The 17481-nt window shown below is 48.6% G+C and overlaps 1 protein-coding gene across 1 annotated transcript; it reads right to left on the reverse strand.

The window, feature by feature from the left end:
• Positions 1–211: 211 nt before the first annotated feature.
• CCNF (cyclin F) lies at positions 212–12390 on the reverse strand. Its single transcript, XM_039560062.1, has 17 exons — positions 12292–12390; positions 10713–10867; positions 10192–10298; positions 9402–9469; positions 8725–8918; positions 8346–8399; positions 7714–7818; positions 7099–7176; positions 6569–6720; positions 5700–5864; positions 4718–4841; positions 4189–4369; positions 3163–3250; positions 2669–2768; positions 2262–2392; positions 1908–2077; positions 212–1402 (listed from the first exon to the last, which is right to left on the reverse strand). The coding sequence occupies exons 1-17, from the start codon at positions 12302–12304 to the stop codon at positions 1005–1007; spliced, it is 2283 nt and encodes a 760-aa protein (XP_039415996.1). The 5' UTR covers positions 12305–12390; the 3' UTR covers positions 212–1004.
• Positions 12391–17481: the final 5091 nt, after the last annotated feature.

Raw genomic sequence — 17481 nt, forward strand, 5'->3', positions numbered from 1 at the left:
GGCACATTCAAGGCCTTTCTGGGGCTCTTGTAGGGTTGTGAGGGTGGTTTGAGCCCTGTGCTCCTTGTGAGATTTGTGTAAATAGCCTTCAGGCAGTGCCACTGCAATTTAACCATTAGAACTCAGCTCAGGGCTAAACCCTGACCTCATCCCAGCAGTTCTCCAAGCCTCAGGCCACGGAATGAGGGGAAGGAAGACCGGGACCCATCTCTAATAACAAAATGATTTATAAAAAAAACAGACAGTAAACACTCACTACACTGTGTGTATCTGAACTGTTGCCAATGCCACAGTAACTTCTAAAGAGTCCTGGAGTCCAGTTCCAGTGTTAACTTCAGTGACATCTTTTTGAAGTCTTGTACCTTGGTATTCCAATGTTCACTATGTGTTAAGGCACAGAAGGATTTTTCAGGTGAGGAAAACATGGCAACAAGAGAAGAGGCAAATGAGGTTTAAACCATGTGAGAGGTAGGTGAGAGAGCAGCTCAGACCTGCAGTGAGCCTTCATTTACCTCTGGGGTTTTTCAATAAAAACCTTGTATCAGTGCAGCAAATGCCATAGACAAGAAGAGAAGGGAGCTGAGGGAGACCTGGACAGAGTAAAAAGGCAGCACAACCTCAAAATAGGTCTTTCAAGTGGAAGAGTTCAAGCATAGTGTTACATTCAGGAACTTGAGAACCACTGTCAATTCATTTCATTCATAGTGCCAGGCCTCAGAGGAAGCAAGGGACAGGACAGTTCTTTTCTGTCACTAAGAGGGATGACAACTGGGCTATAAAGTTTTAGAGAGAGAGCAGAACCTTAGCAGAGGATGAGACAATAGGGGATACGTAAAAAGGCAGCTGTGAAGGGAGGAAATAGCCCAGATGTACAAGATAGACAAGGTTGAAGGGAAGGGGGTTGTTCTTTTGGAGGTATTTACAATTATTCACTACCATCCCTGTATGACTGCAACAGAAATACAGTTTCCAGGAATCCTGGAAAAGTTAAAAGCATGAAGAAATCAGAGGCTTAAGAAGCCCAAGTTCAGCCTTTCTTCAGTGTGTTCTGCCATGTTTTTTCTCTTGACTTGCCTCCTGTGCAGGTAATGGGGCTGGCAGGGCTCCCTGTTCATGGCATTGCTGTGGGGCAGTGCTGAGGTAGGTTTGGGAGGAGCTCCAGGGCTGCCTTCAACAGAAGATGTAGGACTGGCAGTGTTGACAGAAGAGTAGCCCGAGCTCCCCTCTGGGTTGGGATTCCTTGGGGTGAGATATGCCCCTGGCAACTCCCCCTCCCTGTGGGGTGCCCTGGAGCCATCCCACTCCCCAGGCAGGCTGTCCTCATCACTGGAGTCTTGGGCACAGTGCTCTGCAGGGTCCAGGTACAGCACTGTCACATCCAGGATCCCACTGGGGCTGGTCACTGCAGGATGGGAGAAGAGAAACCTTAGTTTGTCCCAATCCAGCACCAAGTAGGCACTCAGCACAGAGCCAAGCAGAAAAAAGCCAAGCAAGAGTCAACCTTCTGTCTGCTCACACAGCATCTTTTCTTCCCTCAGACTATCTGAACAGGTACTAAGCTGTTAGAAAATGAGCAGCCAGGCCCAGGGTCAGCAAAACCCAACAGCTAATTAGTGTTTCTAAGACAGTGGCTCTTTCATCACATTTGGTGCACTGCAAACAGCCTGACTTTGAAATGCTGAGCAAATACAAAACCCGTCATCATGTTCTGAAGCAGTGCAGAGAAAGAACAGATAGATACCTCTGAGAGAGTTTAACAATTATAACCACGGGGGAAGGGGAAGAGTTTTTCCAACTGGTCTTCAGCTGAAAGTTCAGGCATCTGGTGCCTGAGAAACAGTTTTAAGCAAAAATGAAAAGACAAGTTTAATCTTCTTGGCTGCTTTTTCTAAGAATAAACTGCTCACCATCTCCTTCTCGCTCGCCTTCGCTTTCCTGATCACCTTCATAACCAGAGCAGGAATCTAAACTCCAGTCGAGGAAGTTGTCCAGCAGACTTTCTTCCTGGGAGGACAGCTCTGCTGTGGGTGTAGTCACAAAGCTGCCTCTGTCATCCTGAATGCTGTCTTCCCTCCTTCTATAGCAAAAAACCCCAGAAATCACATGTTAAAAGCCAAGGCTTTTCTAGCTTTTTTAAATAGGCATGTCAAGATGGTGACAGGAAAACTTACTGTATTTAGGAATGAAACCTCAGGGTACCAGAGAGGAGGAAAGCCTCGGGCTGATCTTCAGAGCCACTGACAGCCATGAGTTACACTCACCTTTTAGCTCTCTTTCCAGAGGGAGAGCTGAGAAAAGTCTGAATTTCCACCACGTTCCTGTGCAAGGGACTGGGTGCTGGGTCCTCCTGTTTCACACCCAACAATGAACAGAGCTGGCTGTAACTCATAACCTAAAATATTAAAGAAAGAAATAGATAAAAAAAATGAAAGTGCCTACAAGAATTAGACCATGAGATTGTCATAAGAACTAAATAGCCAGAAGGAGGCTATTTATTTTGTAGGAGAAATCTGTCCCAGCGAGTTCTTCCCACAAGCACTCAAACATCAATTAAGAGTCCCTGCAACTCGAGTTTTAAACTGCCACTTTATTCACCCAGCCTGCCATGGGGCACAGCAGCTCTGCTCTGGGTGTCAGGCAGCAGCAGACGTAGTCACAGCTCACCCACCTGTTCTTTGCCTATTTCTTCATAGCGCTCGTCTTCAAATCGCTGTTTCACTGCCATTAGGGACACCTGCCTATAGTCCTTTGGGACATCGTCGTGGAAGCTGCAAAGAAAGATTAAAACCCCCATCTTAGAACAGATTCTATGAAACAATATTAAGAAAACCCGCCAAGTTAGGTACTGTCCCTCTGTGCCCCTCAGTGCTGTGTAAGGCAGTTGGTGTTTCAGCAGCTTCATCAGGACACCTGGTGGCTTCTGAGCATGTGAGCATCTAATTCCTTTTCTGTCCCCATTTTTTGTGACCCAGGGCCAGACCAGCTGGCAGAAATAGAACAGCTGTCCCTGAAGTGAATCTTAGTGCCTTGTGCAGGGGAGCAAGGCAGTTACCCAAAGGCCCCTCCTTCACTGGGAAGGGCTGACTGTACAGGTGCAGCACATCTGCAAGAGCTGCAATCCAAGTAGTCATGTGCCCCCCCAAAGAGTCCCAAAACCATTACCACTTTTGGTGGAGGCTCAGCACACAGGGCAAGAGGTCTTCTTGAGAGAAACCAGTGCACTCAGACAGCTGGCTGGTCCAGGGGTGTGCTGGAGAAGAGAGTGCACATTCATGTATTGAATTACATATTCATAAAGTGCAGTAGTTCTGTAGTCAGACAGCTTTTTTTTTTTAACAGGATAAGGATCATGATCTTTGCAAGCTTATGCCTGTCCATAGTTTGTTCATGTTCACAACTGGCTTCAAGGATAAGTTTATTGCCAAACTGATGTTATACCTAAAGATAGAAATCTTCAGTGTCATTGAAACACAAAGCTTGCATCATCTGATGCTAATGCTCCAGTTCATCACTGCTATTAAGAGGTAAAATAGAATCAGAAAATCATGGAATGGTTTGAGTTGGAAGGGACTTCAAAGCCCATCTCATTCCACCCCCTGCCATGGGCAGGGACACCTTCCCCTGTCCCAGGCTGCTCCAAGCCCCATCCAGCCTGGCCTTGGGCACTGCCAGGGATCCAGGGGCAGCCACAGCTGCTCTGGGCACCCTGTGCCAGGGCCTGCCCACCCTGCCAGGGAACAATTCCTTCCCAGTATCCCATTCATCCCTGCCCTCTGGCAGCGGGAAGCCATTCCCCCTGGTCCTGTATCTCTAGGCCCTTGTAAGTAGACTCTGCCCGTGTCTCCTGTCAGCTCCCTTCAGGTACTGGAAGGCCACAATTAGGTCACCCTGAAGCTTTTCTTCTCCAGGCTGAACAATCCCAATTCTCCCAGCCTTTCCTCACAGCAGAGCTGTTCCAGCCCTCTAGTCATCTTGGTTGCCCAATACAGCCAAACAGGCTGAACTCAGCTCTTCATTCTGAATTCTTATACCTGTCCTCCTCTTCTCCACTCTTCTCTCCACCTCCCCCAGCCAAGTGACTGGGACATCTTGCCTAAAGACAAGCTAACACCCCAAAAAAATCTCCCTAGAAAGAGAAGGCAGACTGGCACACCATGCTACAGCTCCACTTGAGGTAAGATGGCTTACCTTGCCCATGCAGCATCTTGGCCAGCAGCAGTGCAGCAGCAGCCAGCTGGGCTGGGGAGTACACACTGAGGCTCGTGTTCAGGAGGGACAGCTCACAGATGAAGCTGTACAGGTGAAGAGTTCTTCTCTCCAGTGAGACGATGCTTGACAGAACTTCTTTGTAGTCCAAAATGGTGGGTATCTAGTGCAGAAAGGAGAACAGAGGTTGGAAATACAAGACCAGCACAAAGCATTTAGAACAGCTGTTTCCAGGTGCTGGGTTTTGTTTGTTTGGGGCTTTTTTGTTTAACTACTACATTGACGTTGAAACATTCTCCAGTGAGAGAATAAATGGCTTCTTAAAATTGAAGTTTTAATCTCTAGAGAAGGCAGAGGTTTCTGTATCTGCATGCTCTGAGACATGCACAAGCTCCACAGCTGATTGAGAACACCGACAGAAACCCCCAACTCCTTAGATGAGAACTGCTACAGCCTGACTTGACTAGCAGCCCAATGGGGGGGAAATATTACATCTACTTTCCAAACTCACCCTTATCTTTCCTTCTAAGGCAGAAATGATCTCGCCCATCATTCTGACCAACTCTTCATATTTGTAGGAGTTGTCTGTCAGCCACACAGCTTCCCGTATCGTCAGCATCTCTTTGCTGATGAAACTGCAATGTTAAATAACCAGTTAGCCCCAGCAGAAAGGGGATTTGTGCACTCATGGCAGATAATCCATCCACAATGACCAGAGTTAAATAACTTCACAAGGTACTTTCCCAGGTAGACCAGGGAAGAAAGCATTGCAGCTCTTTATTTCATTCTGTAAGATGGAACTACCTACTGGAACATTCCTAATCTGGAATGTTCTTCCTAATACAGAAGAAATTCTTGGCTGTGAGTGCTGAGGCCCTGGCACAGGGTGCCCAGAGAAGCTGTGGCTGCCCCTGGATCCCTGGAAGTGTCCAAGGCCAGGCTGGACGGGGCTTGGAGCAGCCTGGGACAGTGGAAGGTGTCCCTGCCCATGGCAGAGGGGTGTAATGAGACAATCTAACTCAAACCTGTCTGTGATTCTGTGATCCTAATGCTTCATCTATGAAGCCTCTCCTAGGCTGAGATGCAAGATATTAAGGAAATGAACACAGAAGGATAATCTTCCACCAGCCCTTGCAGTTCATCTGAGTGTAACAGGCTCAACTATGGATCACTGCTGCTGTTACTCCTTTCCAGCTTTCTCATGCCAGTATGGTATCAAAGACTCCAGTTGCTGAAGGAATGCATTTAGAGCAATCCACAGCTATGATCATGTGTCTAAATAAGAAAAAAACCTGCAAGGAACTACCTTTTTTGCCTCATCTAGAGTCTGTGTTTGTATGTAAACGCAGTTAAGCAGCAGTCAAAGTAGAGGGAAGTCAGAGAGTCTTTCCAGTATTACAAGCAAGGGATGAGGTTGGGGGAGAAGTTTGAGCTGCAGGAAAGAATCTGGATGATCACAATGACCACCCCTGCTCACCAGCCAGAACCCTCACCGTGTGCAAATGACCATGCAGGCTATTCCCAAAAGCTGGAGCCGAGCACGAGGTACAGGTCTCAGCTTCAAGTAACGATCCACACATCCCACTGTCATGTGAAGGCACAGGCTAGAAAAGTCCTTCATGGTAGCCACTTCCACCAGCCAATCCACCAGGATATACCTAGAACAGGAAGAGAGACTTAAGGAAGGACTTGGGAAGTGGTGTCCCACACCATGACATCCAAGTGAGGAATGAGCCAGGCCAAGCAGAGCAGGGATAAGTGTTCCTGAGATGCCTCCCAAGAGAAGAGCCAACTCCCTCAAGTGGGGTTGTGGCTGTGGTGGGTTTTCTTGCAGCCCTCCTGGAAAACCTGCCTGCTCCATCCCCTCCCTGCACACCAACACACACAGTGGAGGAGCTGGAGATGTGTGTGTGGTCACAGGGCCACGATCCCATTGCCATTACAGAGCCATGGTGGGACACCCGTGTGGCTGGAATGCTGCCACGGATGGTAATGTGCTTTTTTAGGAAAGGAATGCCAGCAAGGGGAAGTTGGTGGAGCTGCCCTACATGTGAGAGAGCAACCAGAATGGATCAAAATCTACCTAAAAAAAAGATAAGGGACTTACAGATAAGGGCAGGCTAACACAGGTGACACTGCTGTGGGTGTTTATTCAGGAAAGGAGCCAATAAGGACTTTGGACAAGGGAGAATGGCTTCACACTGACAGATGGCAGGGCTAGATGGGATATTGCGAAGAAATTCTTCCCTGTGAGGCCCTGGCACAGATTGCCCAGAAAAGCTGTAGAGGGAATGTAGAGATGTGGAGGGAAATAAGGAATGGTTTCTGCTGTGGGGCCTCACTCCTGGATCCAAGTTCCTACCTCATTATTTCATTCATTCCTTTCTGCACAGTGAAGATGCTTTGCTTGCTGATAGGAAGGGAAGCTTGAAAGATTTGAGAAACCATTTCCCTGGAAGATTTTGCTTCTAATCCTAGTTGGTTTCCATTCCCACAAGCTTTGGCTAAAGCTATCTGTAGTAGAGAGAACACAAAAGAAAGTATGCTTATTTTACCAAATGAAAACTAGGGCAGCAGAGGATGGTCCTCTAATTTTCCTGCTGAAAACAGTGAACATGACAAACTACTTGAACTGGTAGTTCTTAGTTTGTTTAAATGTTGAGCACACAGATTATTTAGGGCCAGTCATCAAAAGATGCATCTTTACTCCATTCTGCCACAGGTGTGCAGTAATTTCCCAAAGAAGAGAATCTGCAGAGTAGATACAGACGTGCACATAAAGACATTACTCAGCAATGCTGGTCCTGCTTCTAAAAAGAGAAATCTAAACTTACAATGGCAGCACAGAAAGGACCAAATAAAGACACTCTTTCTGGGAAAACTCAGTCTTACCTGTGCTTCCCAGCAGCCCTTGGCTGCGTAGTCTCGTAGCTTCCTGAGACTTTGGAGGTATCTGCCAGGATCCGACATCTACAGAGAGCAACACAAACAGATGTAAAAACCCACAGCCTTTACACAGCAAACAGAGGCATTGTAGCACCAATATCCAGAGAAAAAACACTACCTGGAGGTACATCCATTATTTCAGCAACAGGTCTGTTTCTCATCATGACATCACTGTTTTTAAGAACCCTTTTTCAGTTCTTGCCCAAGGTCTCACAGGAAATGAGAGCAGTCACTCAGGATTCCAAGGTGAGAGCTTTGGCAGATTTATTAATGACAAGGCAGGAGCCTCCCCCTCCTGTTTCCCAGAGCCCTGGGATCACTGGCCAGCAGTGCCCAAGCCTTCAGCAGAGTTGGACTAAAGCAACTTCTGTGGCACCTTGGCTACAACTGCTTGTAGCCAGGCAGACACCAAAGCTCATTTCAGAGAGTTCTTAGCACTCTCCTTGTTTAAGAAGGTAAGCTCTGAGGAACAGCAATTGCTTTCTGAGGACATTTCTTGCACATAACAGAGATCCAGAAGTTAGTGTAAAAGTTGTCTAGAGACAAAAAATGACTACTTACAGCAGCTTTTCTGTTGTTTTCCCAAAGGAGGTAGGAGCTGATTAAACAACCCTGTTTTGATGATTCTTCAAGCATTTCAAGGGATTCTTTTTTTTTTCCTTCATCCTAAAAACAAAAGGCATATATTGGTATTATTTCTGTCCAGACAAGTGGATGCCTCAACATTTCAGAAGCTACAGAATACTGTGCTAAAGCTACACAGCAGAATCCATTCCTTGGCAGCCCCTCAGGAATGTTCCCACTTCCACTCAGTGCTGCCATTTGCAGATGCATGCTCTGAGAGCTTCTCCTCAGCCAGACAAATGCTGTTTGGCTTGCTTGCCACTGAAGGCTTTTTATTTTAGTTTTTGTTTTGCTAGGCACTACAACTGGAAGACCTCCTTTGAGACCTGAACATACTGCAAGCCCATAATTAAGCCAAAATTAATTTCACTGTTTGTACAATTCAATAAAGTAAGTTAATAATGTTCCTTTAAACAACCAGTAAATTAAACTCACGAGAACAGAAACTCCTGGGCCACTTGAGGAGTAAAAGAGCATCTGGGTGATTTATTTTTTTTTTAATCAAGGTAAACAGCATTAGCATCACCACAAAAAAAACCCAAACCCATCACATCAGAAATAATGCTCACCTCAAAGAAATTCAAGACCTTAGCCAAGCTGTGGAGAATAGATCCTTTCTGAGCCTGAAGAAAGCATCAAGACAAAGCATTGTTAAACCACAGCAATTCTTGCTAGTAATTCCAGACTACAGTTTTGGTTTATCTTTCAATCACTCCTCCCCCTTGCTTTTCTCTATGTTTTGTTATCCCTGAGATAGCACTGAACCTCTCAGAAGAGACGCTACAGGCCTCCAGCACTCATGATCTCTCATGTGCAGTTTGGCAATGAGTTCAGTAAAATGTCTGAGCCACAGTCAGAGGCTCCTTGGGGAAACAAAAGTATTTTTTCCAAAATAATGAGACACAGTTACTGACGCAAGGTAAAGCCAAGGGCAGAAAGAAACCTGACCTTGTCGAGCTGACACTCTGCCTTGAGACTCTCGTAGACCACAGCTTTACAGCAGCTTCCAGAGAAGGACCAGGGAGGACGGATGAACAGCCAGATAAAGGGGACTGCACACACATTCAGGTGCTCTGCCAAGCTGAAGTAGTGAGATGCCTTTATTCCGTTCACTTCTGCACGCCCATGGCCCGTGATGGACACTGAACCGGAGAGAAAGCCAGGAATCAAGTAGAGTTTGTTCACAATGCCTGCTTGGCATTCAGTCAAACCAAGACACACGAGGAAACAATCAGGAAAAGGTTGAACTGTCTCTTTCCTTTAGAGCCTTAAAAATCACAGAGATTGCTAAAGAAGGAAAATCTTACTACAGTCAGGCTGTAGGAACACATAACCTAAGTTGGGGAGTTCAGTCTGCAAATACCAACTGTCTTGCCAGGACCCTGTGCGAGGAGGCTCCTCCTGTCACTTTTCAGGCCCTTTTGATACATTTATCACAATACCAAAGTAGCCGAGTTTGATCACAAGTTTGCAGAGGATAACTCCTAACCCTGAATTCCCAGGCTCTATCCTGTCCCATCACTGAACACCTGGCAGCTTCCTGGAAAGTGCCTAAGCAGAGCAATGTAAAACTTCCTTGTGCTATGTCATGGTCCCAAAGCCCCAGGACAAACTCCCACACTTACAGCCTTCATTGTACAGGTATGCCAAACTCAGCTTCACAGCAGCTTCAAAGTTACCACTTTCAGCAGCCCTGAAGGGCAAACAGAGAAGACACTTGAGGTTGAAATCCTTCCTAGCACCAGAATCCACAGTTTGGTCCTTGTGCCCTGAAGGACATGCATCAAAACATGAAGCCCTTGTGTTCCTCCCTCCCAAACTGATGTGCACATAGTGGTCTGCCTCAGAAAGAAAAGAGGTGACAGTCAGAAGCAAAACCATTATCATGACATTTAAACCTGTTAAAGAAACCTCTGACACCAATGGATCCCCTTCAAATCAGATGGATAAAAAGATGTTTCCCATCTTTTTAAAGCAGATTTATTATTACCCTTTCAAACTTTGTTACTGAAATTCACCTGTTTTTCAATATACTGGTTTGCACAAGAAGTGACCAAGCCATCTCAGATTTAGAAACAGCATTATTCTCTGGAGCCCCTGACCTCACTTGTTCATTCACATGGAAGCACCAGAAAGAGGTTTTAGGGAATGTGCTATGTTCCAGTCTGGAATATTAATGCCTGTGAAGAGAAATAACTTTGGTATATGCAATAGGTCCTGCTCTGGTTAAAGAGACAGCAGTGACCACCTGCAGCTTAGACCTGAAATCAGCCATTTTTTCATTCCTAAAGCAAATATTTCCCCTCTTCGTACAAGTCAGATGCCCCAACTACACTGAGGACTGATTAGAACAGTTAATCTTCCTTCAAACAACCTCTTCTAAAAGACCAGACAAATTTGATGTTCAAAACTTACCTTTCAAACATCCTCAGATTGTTTGGAGATGGCCACAAGTCTTGGAAACTTGCATGTGCCCAAACACTGGAATGATTATCCACAAGGTATTTAAGATGTGAGTGCACCTGCATGGAGGGAACACAAAATAATGATTACCAAAATAAAAGGACCAACAGAAGAACAGGTCTCTGCAATCTTATTTTAGAGAAGTAACTAATTAATCACAAGTTATGTTTAACTTGTTGCCTGCCTGATAAGCAGTAAGGCAAGAGATGCCAAACCAAACCAATTTGTTCAGCCACAGTAATCTGGCAGGACAATTGCCACAGAAAAGGTACAAAAAGCAGTCAAATACTGCTGCTACTCTTAACTTGAGCAGTGAGAAATGAAACTGTTCCTGGGATAGCAAAAATCTAAACCCTGCAGAAACTCTTTGGGTTTCTTCAGGCTCACTGTGAGATGAGAAGCCGTGTGCATCCAGGCTCCTGAAGGCAGAGCTGAGCAGTGGTGCCTGGCAGAGGGAAAGCTACAGCACTTACAGCTCTGACTGAGAGGATGTCTGCAGCAGGGAGGCCCTTCAGGATGTGAAACAGGACATCCTCGGGGAGGTTCAAGAACGTCAGGACTCGAGGCCGTTTTATTATCCTTCGCTTTGAAGGGAAAGAAAAGCATCTGGAACATCTACAGTGAACCACTGGAAAAGAAAAACACAGGACACTTCAGTCAGTGATGGAACAGCACAAGGAAAAAAGGTACTACAGAGTATTACACACATACACAGGTGTTCACTTGAGCACCTCTTCACTGCAGCACAGGACACGGCAAACATATTAACGAGGGAAATATAGCTCGTGCCACATAATGCCACACAAGAATAAGCCACAGAGCAGAAAGGGCTTGTTCAAACTGGTTAATGAAGCCAAGAGACTCAGAAGGGGTGGCTCATGCTCAAGTGTTCTTCACCAAGAGCCCCTCTGAGCCCTGACTCCTGTGACCATGTTTAGTAGGGACAAACAGCTCAGCTGTCCCTGCTCAGTAGTAACAAATGGTTTAACTGTCACAGTTATCATTTCATTTACCTCCCCCATGCCCCAACTTTTCCTTCTCAACTGACACCAGTCCCTGGAACACAACCAGAGATATTAGGAAGACCACCAAGCCTACTCAAGCCTATCTTTCCAAGCAGTTGCTGCCAGGGGTGCCAATGGAAGACCCATTACCTATATCTTCTGGAGTATTACTCCAATGCAATAATATATATTTTTTTATATATATCCACACGCACACATATATATACAAAATGTATTATCTTCAGCAGTATTATTGCCATGAAAATGAAACGGACACCCAAACTGGGATGCCAGTTCAGCCTATATGAGCATCCAAATAGAGAGCAGGGGGTACATGAGCAATTCAGTGAAAACTCCATTTCTACAGACAGGAAGTGGCACAGGTTAATTTCCAATGTGTTGCTTCACGAAACCAGAGTGGTTTAGGCTGGAAGAGAACTCTGGGGGTCACCCAGTCCAACGGCCGCGCCAAGGGGGGCAGGACCACATCCAGATGCCTTTGAACAACTGCAAGGATGTGGATGCCACAATCGCTCTGGGCAATCAAGTACCATCGTTCAGCCACCGTTACAGTAAAAACCACTTACTTTTGAACGGGGTTTCCTGCACATTACTGTGCACCCTGCAAACTCACAGACGCCCGAGATGTTATTCCACGGGCAATATACATCTTGACCCCTTGGCTTTGCGGCCAGGAGCGCTCAGTCGCCAGCCACAGCCACGGACCCAGAGGTCACAGAGGGGCTGAGGTACGGCCCCGGCGGGCAGCAGAGCGCGGGCAGAGCCGGCCCCGAGCCCCCGCCGGGCCGGGCCGGGCCGGGCCGCCCCCGCCGCGTTGAATTTTGGGCGCGCAGCCGTCGGCCCGGCCCCCACCCGCTGCCGGTCCCGGTGGTCCCTCAGCACGGGCTCGGTGTATCCGTTAACCCCCGCCCTCAGACCTCCTCAGGAGGCGCCCAGCAGGCTGAGCCCGCTCTGGAGCCGCCCCTCAGCGTGGAAGGACCCGGAAAACAGCAGCACCCACGGAGCCCGTGAACACATCCGCACTCACCGCCCGCCTTCATCGCGGCGCGTCCGCGGGGACCAAGCGGTGCGGATACAGCGCCCTGCCCGGCTCCAAGAGAGCGGCACAGGCGGAGGAGGGACCGGAGCGCCGGGGGCGGGCGGGGACTGCGGAGCTGACACGCCCCGCTCGCAGCGCGGGGCGCGCCCAGTGAGCGCCGGGAGCGGCGGGAGCCCCGCCCGCCAGGCCCGCCCGCCGCGCCACCGCCCCGCCCACCTCCCGCGCGCACTTGTTTTTAAACACAGCAGGCTCTGTCATTGGCCGGGAAGCCGGTGGGGGCGGGGCCTGGCCCGCCCTGCGCGCTGTGATTGGTCGGTGAGGATGCGAATTCGAATTGGGGCAGTTGGCGGTTCGATCCTCTGGCGCAGCGGCGCATGCGCGGGCAGCACGGCGCCCCCTGCCGTTGCGGGCGGTGCGGAGAAACGGGGGCGCGGCGCTTCCCCTCACGGCGCCGTCGCCATGTTCCTGTGGTCTCGTTATCCCGGGCCGGCGGCGGCGTTCGGGGCACAGTGGCGGCCCTGATCCCCCAGGGGCCAGGATTCCCTTCTCCTCTCTTGGCCCAAGCCGGCAGTAGCTGTCCCTGCCGGTGCGGTGTCGCTCACAGTCACCTATGCTTGGCCGAGGCTACCTGGCCGAGGGAGCATTGGGGGCTTATTGCTGCCTGATGATCTCCAGCTTGAACATCCAGTGCCTGAGGGTGTCTGTGCTGGAGCTAAAGCAGCAGGGAGGTCATTGCATGTCCCAGCCCGGGCTGGGAGTGACCTGCTGGCCAGCAGCTTTGCAGAGAAGGCTCCAGGGGTTGCAACTGCCCCTGACCAGCCATGTGTCCTGGGGCCAAGGTGGGGATCCTGGGGTGTGAAGGGCATTGCCAGCAGGTCAGGGAGGGGATGTGTTCAGCCCTGCTGTGGCTCATCTGGAATGCTGTGTTCTGGGCTCCTCAGGACAGTAGGGACATGAAGCTTCTGGAGCGGGTATAGAATTGTAGAATGGAAGGGACCTGAAGGACTGTCCAGTTCCACTCCCTGCCATGGGCAGGAACACCTTCCAATTCCAGGTTGCTCCAACCCCTGTCCATCCTGGCCTTGAACACTTCCAGAGAGATGGGGCGGCCACAGCTTCTCTGGGCACCCTGTGCCAAGGCTCACCTCCCTCACAGCCAATAATTTCTTCCTAATAAGCTAACCCTGGCAGTGGGAAGCCATTCCCTCTTGTCCTGTCCCTCCAGGCCCTTGTCTCAAGTCCCTCTCCAGTTCTCTTGAAGACCCTTTAAGCACTGGAAGGGGCTCTAAGGTCTCCCTGGAGCCTTCTCCAGGCTGAACACCCGCAGCTCTCCCAGCCTGGCTCCAGAGCAGGAGAGTTCCAGCTCCTGCAGCATCTCCCTTGCTTCCTCTGGATCTGCTGGAGCAGGTCCACAGAGGGAAGGTGATGAAGGGACTGGAGCATCTCCCTGATGAGGAAAGGCTGAGGGAGCTGGGGCTGTTCAGCCTCAAGAGGACACACAGCTGAGAGTGGCCCTCATCCATATTTGTCAGTGTCTGCAGGGAGAGGTCAGAACATGGACCAGGATCTGCTCCGTGGGGCCCAGCACAAGAGACAACGGGCAAAAAATGGAACACAGGATATTCCATCTGAACATGAAGAACTTTCCTGTGCACATGACTGAGCACTGAACAGGCTGCCCAGACAGCGGTGGACTCTCGCTCACTGGAGATACTCAGAACCCACCTGGACACAATCCTGTGCCATGTGCTCTGGGATGGCCCTGCTTCAGCAGGGAGGTGGCACCATTTGATCAGAAGACCGCTGTGGTCTTTTCCAGCCTGAACCATTCTGTGATTCCTGCTGGGGGAAGGAACTAGGGGCTGCCTGGACAGAGTCTGTTTCTGATGTCCTGAGCTGCAACCTTGTCTCATCCCTCCCCAGCACACCCCTGTTCCTGCCCCTTCCTGGCCTTGTGTGGGGGCGAGGGGGAATTAGGCAGACAATTGGGAGTCAAAGTTCAAACCTGAGTGTAGGATTCAGAGGAAAGCCCTGATCCTCACATGGCAAAGGGCAGAGTGGGATAAGGAGGTGTATTGAAAAGGCTGGCAGGCAAACAAGCAATGTAGGGAAAATCAGATATTGAGTTCGGTCGGCTGAACACTTTTGTGAGTCTTAAGACTCCCGAGACTTAAAAGCAGTGAGAACAGGAGCCCTTGTTTTGTAGGACATGAAATGACTGCACCCCAATTAGCGGTGGCTGGAAACTTGCCCAGCGTTGTACCTTGAATAAACATCATCAATCCCAGCAGAGCTGAGGTTTCTTCCTGGTAGCATGTATGAGATTTGTTTGAGGATTTTACAAGCGCTTTTCATTGTTAGAACATGAACTCTGGATGCTTCTCTCCACCCGCATTCTTGCAGGGAGTTGGAATAGCTTTGAAATCTCACTAGAGATCTCATTTTATGGTTGGGGAGGCTGAGTTCAGGTAGCCTGATGGCTTCTCCGAGCCCACCCCACAGCGCTGGCCATGCTGGGCCTGGCACCTCATGCGTTGTCCCTCAGTCCCGTGAGGTGACCCCAGAGGGAGGAGCAGCTGTGGACAGCCTTTCTCCCGTGCAGCTCCACCTCCACCCACGAAACCGTGTCATGTTCCTGGGAGCACAGCAGCTGCCAACATGGAAAAGTGGCACCAGGAACACAGGGAATATTTAGCTTCTTTTAATTGAGGAGCAATTTGAGTTAAAAAGTTAATCATACTGTCAGCTTTTGTTCCTCATTTCTTCTCCCCCTCACAGCTGTTTCTGTCAACTAAAAATAAATTGAACCAGCAAACAAAACACGAATAATTAGCTCCCTATGGAGAGCTCAGATCCCAGCAAGAGATGCTCCTTGGGTGATCTGCAGTGCAGAGTCCTCTCAGGTAGATTCCATTCTTCCCAAACATGGCAGCAGCAGAGGAAGGCATGGGGAGGGTTATATTTGAGGGACAGGTATAACCAGAACCTGGGTGGGTACTGGCAGGTGGGAGGTGAGATTTTCAGCAGCAGTACACCTTGGCCTGGTTTGTTCTCTCCAGCATAGGATGGCAGGACATCCAGGCAGTTTTATCACTGACAGACAAACCAGAGCAGAGGCTGACTGGTGTGAAGTGGGACTTGTGTTACCCGAACATGGCCATCTGACTTTGCTAAGCCTGTGGTTTGCAACCCCTGCCCAGAGGTGGCAGGCAGGACAGGAGTGGGACCTGCACCTTCTCCAACAGGCAGCCAGATGCTGGGTGGGATATGCCACCCCAAACACACCTGCACTTGGGAAGCCATTACACAGTGAAGAGTCAGTCACTACAGAGGAGAAGGTGGATTAGTGCATGTTTTAATCTCTGTTGCCAAGTCTTGAGCTGGATTTCATCTCAGTTTAGAGAGGGACTTTTCACAACAGGGAATGGCCTTAAGACATTCTTAAGCCTTGTCCTATCACTGTCCTATCACATTGTTCCCTGGGAGGGTGGGGAGGCCCTGGCACAGGGTGCCCAAAGCAGCTGCAGCTGCCCCGGATCCCTGGAAGTGGCCAGGTTGGATGGGGCTTGGAGCACCCTGGGCTAGTGGAAGGTGTCCCTGCCCATGGCAGGGGGTGGGATGAGCTTTAAGGTCCCTTCAACCCAAACAATTTTGTGATTCTCTGATTTCCTTCATATGCCTTTTTCCCCACTGAAGAGCCCGCAGAGAGTTGTGTTTCTCCTCAATCCAAATGCCTCCTCACTTCCTTCTCTTCTGCTGGCTCTGGAAGTGAGGGTAAATACAACAAAGGCATTTTGTTTCCCTTGATTGCTGTGATTTAAACAAAACTCAACACAGGTGTAACACTTACTGGATGTTCTGCCAAACCTGGGATTCTCTGGGGGCAAGAGTTGTTGTTACCAGCTCCAGTTCCACTCAAGGTGTTGATCCCTCTTCTGAATAGATCCAAGGGCCTGAGACCATGGCATCTAAGCAAGACATCCAACAGCAACATTCCCCTAGAAAAACTGAAAATTTGCTGAAAATACCTCTTAGCCAGGCAATATCAGCTCCCACTTTCACAAGGCCATGTGTGAGAGAAAGAGGATTCATTGCTACACAGATCATTGCTCACTCACTGCCTCCACCACTTCAGCCTTTAAAGCCTCTTCAGATAGGCATCTCTGAAAATCTCTTATTGTTCCACTCCAATTTGTATATTGCGATCCGATTCAAACGTACAGATTTTAAGGAAAGAGCAAAGATGAAGAATTTCAGTCAAATAGGTTTTTGAGAGAGCGATATAAACAAATATTAATGTAACACTCCCTCTAAACTCTTCAGAGAGTAAACAGCTTAACAAACAGCTGTATTTAGACATTTGGAGTGTTCAGTCTGGTGAAAAAGGTGCAGACAAGCACCTGAACGCTGGAGATTGCATTACACACCATTGCAAAAGTAATTTCATTTACATAGACAGTGAAATGACATCTGTCTCATTGCATGGCAGAGCTGCGTGATTTGCAGAGGTTTTTTTCCCCCAGATTAACACTGTCCAAGATAGTTCCAGAACTGAAAACAAATTGCCAGTGATATTACAGGGCTACATAAAAGTTAATCAGCCAAGCTGAAACCTAAGAGTAATTAGCTCAGCTGCAGCAATGTCCCAGCTATGCTGCCTTCAGGATCCAGTGCTTCTGCAGGGCCTGACATGATGCTGCTGTGGATATGAGGGTGACTGAGGCTTGGGGAGAAAGCGAGGAACAGGGAGTCATTTCACTACAATTTGTACACAGTCTGTGATTATTCAATCAATGAACACAAGAGTTTTATATTAGAACGGCCCAAGAATGCATTCTGGCAGTTGTAAAGTGGTCTTTCCTGCAGTTCAGAAGGCAAACAAAAGCAATTTGGGCCATTTGCTGCATGAAAGGCTCAAAAGCTCCATGAATGCACCTGGCAAATTACTCTCTGCTAGAGTGGTGAGAGGGGAGGAGGAACAATTTTCTTTTGAAAGAACCAATTCTCAGTTGAAATATTGGTACCAGTCTTAGTAATTTCTGTTCCACTCTTTAAAGGGTGAGATAATTCATCCCTTTATTACACCCTTGGCACAAATAATGATGACAACTGGGCTGGAGAGGGAATTTGCTCTCCAGGGGAGGAAAGAGCTCCTCCAAATCTGAAAATCTAACTGTG

This window comes from Corvus cornix, chromosome 14 (assembly GCF_000738735.6).
Source record: "Corvus cornix cornix isolate S_Up_H32 chromosome 14, ASM73873v5, whole genome shotgun sequence".
Taxonomy (NCBI): Eukaryota; Metazoa; Chordata; class Aves; order Passeriformes; family Corvidae; genus Corvus; species Corvus cornix.

Excerpts from the sequence above, each read along its gene's own strand:
- CCNF (XM_039560062.1), bottom strand. Across the intron at positions 9,470-10,191 it reads AATCTGAGGATGTTTGAAAG|GGCTGCTGAAAGTGGTAACT; the intron begins GTAAGTTTTGAA and ends TTTGCCCTTCAG. Across the intron at positions 3,251-4,188 it reads CAAGATGCTGCATGGGCAAG|CACACCCCTGGACCAGCCAG; the intron begins GTAAGCCATCTT and ends TCTCTTCTCCAG.